This window comes from Echiichthys vipera (genome assembly GCF_963691815.1).
Source record: "Echiichthys vipera genome assembly, chromosome: 4".
NCBI lineage: Eukaryota > Metazoa > Chordata > Actinopteri > Perciformes > Trachinidae > Echiichthys > Echiichthys vipera.
The window spans coordinates 16,277,345-16,282,214 of record NC_139829.1 but is presented as its reverse complement, the minus strand read 5'-3'; the positions used below and the strand labels follow the sequence as shown (position 1 = coordinate 16,282,214).

Here is a 4,870-nt window from a genome sequence, read left to right as displayed (position 1 = left end):
ACAAATGTGTAATGTTAGTGGTCCATTACAACAACACAACCAATAACTATGACCTCAATGTTATATCATATAATGGAGTTACTGTAGTGCCTCTATGACAAACAAAAAAAACAACAACAACTGAACATTAAAGGCATAAAAGAAGGCTTTATGACAGCACACTTGCATTGGATCACATTAAATTGAATAGGTGTTCTTATACAGTGTGCATGTTTTTCTATTGCAAGAGTATGCTATATGTACAAGTAGAAGTTTATTTGGAATAAAGCAGAGATCCATAAATGCCTCCAAATATTAAGAACTGAAGAAAATAATGCCACTGATAAAGGTGCTTTCCTGAAGATGGCTTACCAACAATATAACACAAATATACAAACAAAAGTATGGTACTGTAACTAATAATAATACTAATTTTAGTTTCATGAGTTACAGCAAAACATGGGGTTTGTCAACACCCGTTCAATAGTTTGATTTACAGTGTCAAATATTCAAGCCAAATATCTTTATATATTTGTTCCTGGTTATTTATTTCCACCATTTTCAAAAGTTGCACTTGATGGTCTCTGTCCTGCTTTCTTCTTGACATAGTCTTGTAGACTGCGTAGCATAGACTCTGCATAGAGAACCTTGAAAGGAATAGACTGCAGTAACCAGCCCTGCATTTACGCACGCACACACACACACACACACACACACACACACACACAAACACACAAACTAACACACACATACACGCATGCATGCATGCACGCACGCACGCAAGCACACACACACACACACACACACACACACACACACACACAATCATAATCACAGGGACAAATCAGTTTCTTGCCATGTTTATGAGATCATTTGGCATTAGTTGTGCCAGTCTTACCAGAACTATGTGACAGACGCTGCCGTGTGTTTTGTCTCCCGCTCTGAGGTACTGCAGGGAGCTTTTTACAAAGTCTTCTGGTGATAGAGTCACAATGTTGGTTCGTTGGTAATCTGCCATTCGGGTAGAGACACCAAATGGAGCCACTGCCTGAAAAAACAAAAGAAGAATAGAGAGAAAGAGAAAGTTGGGACGGTTAATTGAAATTCATTCTGTCTTCCTTAGCCACTCAATTAGAATCAAAGTACCTGTATAATAATCCCTTTGTCTTTGTATTCAGCTTGAAGACCTTGAGAAAATCTTTCCACAAACACCTATGGACACGAACTAGAGCATCAATAATCATACATTGTGATTTCAAGAAAATGGAGGCGTACTGATGATGCTTTTTTCTTACCTTAGAAGCAGCATACAGGGTATACAGGGGAAATGGAACGGAGGCAACTCCAGAAGAAATATTAACAATCACCCCTTTTCCCCTGAAGAGGCAGGGGGAATAAATGTGGTCTTACATTTGTGGACAAAACTCAATGTAAATCAGCATGTTAGGATTTTATCATATTACACATTACATCTAATGAAGAAAAAACATGGGTAGGAAACCTGTTCTCCATGCCTGGAAGGATAATTTTGCACATCTGGGGGGAAATGAATACAAGGTCAGATAGATTTGAGACTAATGAAAGGGTTGTAATAGTTCATTTGTTTGGGAAGAAAACTAATAATCCAGTAATCCCTTTTTTAACAATATTTCGATACTCAGACCTTCATCAGGGAAAGTTTATATAGACAGAAACTATGTTAAGTATGTCCATTTAGATATTGTTGACTTGATGAAGGTTTAAAGAGCAAAACATTATTGATAAAGTAAGTGATGGAAGAGTTTTTTTATCTTACACACCTAGACCTAGACCTAGAGTCTATTTGTTTGAATAGAAAATACACATTCTTACCTTGGCCATAGTTTTCACATTGCAGTTTATCACTTTTGTAATTGTCTGAAAGCATAAATAAACATGTATAAGCTGTCTTAACTGATTATTAAGGGAAAGAGAATGTTAATGGGTGGATGCTGTTAAGATTTTAAAGGGGACCTATTATGCTCTATATATTTGTATTTTGTTTTTATACTAGAACATGTTTACATGCTTTAACGTTCAAAAATACGTTACCTTTTTTAAATAATTTCTTTCTGAACATACTGTATCTGTGTTCACCCTCTGTCTGAAATGTTTCATTTTGCCTGGCCTGGCCCGGTTGAGAGAGGTGGGATAGTACGAGCATAGAAGGTATACAGTATATAGCCTTGGCCTGGATCTTTTGAAGCAGTGTAATTGTAGGCCGGTTCTGGCCAGCTGAGGAGGAGGGAGGGGGGGACAATCACCCTTAAGCATGGCACGGATCAACCAGGTCAAGTGTCAAGTCCCCTCCTGAAATAGTTCTGTTTGCTCTGATTGGTCAGCCTTTCCCATTCTTTCACATCTGTGCTTTCTGCGTCTCTGTACCGTCATAGCAGTTGGAAATGACTGGAAATTCACTGTAGCAGCACTTTCTACCTTTATATAGAAAAGTTGTGGGATCACAACCATACGGTTATATTCAGTTTCTGAACACGGTGCATTTCTATGAGGATTGTGTGTTTCAATACTTTCATAGTAATTATATAGCACTTCAACCTGCTTTATAATCTAAAAAGACATGGAAGTCTCACTTTTTACAATATTAGACATTTTAAAAATGAGGCTCCTTTTTGAAAAGTTAAGGAAGGGAAATGTTTGATAAGAATCAACATTTGGTCGAGAAGATCTGATGTGAAACTTATTACCATTCATCAAAGACATTCTTCACGGTAGAACTGTTTCTCCTTAAGTCATTTAGTGGGAATGCAATTGGAAAAAGGGCCTATGGAAAATACTTTGTAAAATGTTTTATGATGAAGGAAATGCATTCCGCACATTTGTTGGAGCTCAAGGATACACACAATGCATTTTGACAAATTACAATGGATGTTAACATACAGTTTGTTAATAAAACTCTACAAGGTACCTAAAATTACTGAGGCATCACTGACCTGGTCCAGTTCTGTTGATTCAAGGAATTTGCAGGGGATGAAACTGGGCAGCATGCCTACATTATTGACTTGGGTAGAACAAAAAATAAGATCAAGTTTCAAAGGGGGGAAGAAAATCAGCAGGTATTATTATCCTAAATAATGCCTTATTTCTTATGTGTGTGAAAGCAATTACATTCAATCATTCCATTGAATTATTAAAAAAAAGGTCCAACCTAAAACCCCAATGTTGAGGTTCCTAAGCTGATCATCAATTTCACTGAAGATATTGTCCTTTATGAAGTCTGTTACTATCACTTTCACCATCTGTCCTGTGGTATCACCTAATAAGAATGAAAATGTGGGGTCAGCAAAATGCTTTACATTATTTATTTTATTACAGATGAAATACAGAAAGGTTTTTTACCTATTTTCTTGGCCACCTGGTCCAGTGTTCCTTTGGTTCTGCTCATGATTACCACATTCATTCCTTGCTCAGCCAGCTGAGGGAAGCAATAGAGCAGGGATGGATGGTAGGAGAAATGAAACATGTACAAATTGCCAACAAAAATAACTAGATGTGCATCAAATAAAAAGTACATATTTTAAGCTCCCCGATGAGTTGGGCATGAAATAAGTAGGTTAAGTATTTGTTGCCCAAGTCTCAAAATACAAACACATTAAAAAACTGCCACACATAAAAGGTTATAATGTCTGGCAAGTTTTTTATGTTGTTGTATTTCATTTTGGTGTCTTATACTTCAGTCTGTCACAAAAATGTTTGTCACACATGCAAACACAAGCAGTGTTATTTAAACTTACTGCAAATGCATACGCTCTTCCTATTCCCTCTGAAGCACCAGTCACCACTGAAACAGGGATGCAGGGGTTAGAGTTATAAATTATAAAATCAGTCATGTTGTCCTGCAGTTTCCATTCTTAACACCAGAGGCAATGCGAATCAGAGCTGCACTACTCCATCTCTAAATCCTAGGATTGTGTTTGTATTTGTTTACACTGTAACCCCTCCTGTTCTAACAGACTGTACTAATACAGCATGTTCTGATCAAGAATTTGCTGAGATCACGCAGGAACTGCATGTGTCCGAGTGTTCGCTCACTCTCCCATCTCCTCCTGACCCTGATTACAGAGATCACAGGCTCTTTCCATCACTCATTTTCAGACTTTAGGTAACGATTATCAATATCCAACTATAAGCCTGGGTTTCTAGGACTGGAATTTTGGAATAAGTTAAGCCCAGAGGACTTTGGATGGATGGTAGGCATTGTTATGAGCTGTTATCATGTCAAGAGTTATCTAAAACTAGTAATTGGCCTCTTTTTCATTCATTTTTGAGTTAAATAAATAATGGACTGGATTTATATAGCGCCTTTCTCAGTACTCAAGGAGCAGAGTATACATAAACTGGAGGCTCCTTACAAATGTGTGCACAGTTCTTTGTTACCAGAAAAAAGAAAACAAAGTCAGACGACAAAGCTCTAAGCTCCAAAACACTATGCTCCTTCTCACTAGGTCTCCTCATTCATTGGCATCTCTCCACCATATCTAATATAAGCATACATTTCCTAAACAATTATTTTAAACAATAAATTAATTATACATGTAATACAGTAAAGAGTACCCAGTGTGGTTGTCTAAGTTTCGCATCTCTGGCTTCATCAAACCGTGACCTCATGGGACAGTTTGCAGCTCAGTGTGAAGCAGTTGCAATGATGGTCAATACTTCCAGGTCTGAGGCAATTTGCTCCCAATACTAGTGCATGTCAAGTTGTTCAAGTATCTCTAATGGCCATATATGAGGGTAAGATTAAGCATGGGAACGGTCTTTGTGTAGCATCTGTAGTGCTGTGATAATTTACAGGACTGTTGTGGTGAGGAAGGGAAGTGATTCTGAACGCAAGGCGCTTAATTCACAAGTCAAT

General features: G+C 37.6%; 1 protein-coding gene across 2 annotated transcripts in view; it reads right to left on the bottom strand.

Moving 5' to 3' along the window:
* hsd17b3 (hydroxysteroid (17-beta) dehydrogenase 3) overlaps nt 1-4,870 on the bottom strand; it is a 7,861-nt gene continuing 2,991 nt past the window's right edge. The window contains exons 2-11 of one of the 2 annotated variants that reach the window (XM_083911880.1): nt 3,750-3,796; nt 3,355-3,430; nt 3,164-3,271; nt 2,949-3,016; nt 1,831-1,875; nt 1,481-1,515; nt 1,275-1,356; nt 1,126-1,191; nt 878-1,027; nt 1-717 (exon numbers count right to left, since the gene is read on the bottom strand). In XM_083911880.1, the coding sequence (XP_083768006.1) occupies nt 541-717; nt 878-1,027; nt 1,126-1,191; nt 1,275-1,356; nt 1,481-1,515; nt 1,831-1,875; nt 2,949-3,016; nt 3,164-3,271; nt 3,355-3,430; nt 3,750-3,796 (854 nt within the window). In that variant the 3' untranslated portion in view covers nt 1-540. The remainder of the gene's footprint in view (nt 718-877; nt 1,028-1,125; nt 1,192-1,274; nt 1,357-1,480; nt 1,516-1,830; nt 1,876-2,948; nt 3,017-3,163; nt 3,272-3,354; nt 3,431-3,749; nt 3,797-4,870) is intronic. The other variant, XM_083911881.1, reaches the window with a different exon arrangement.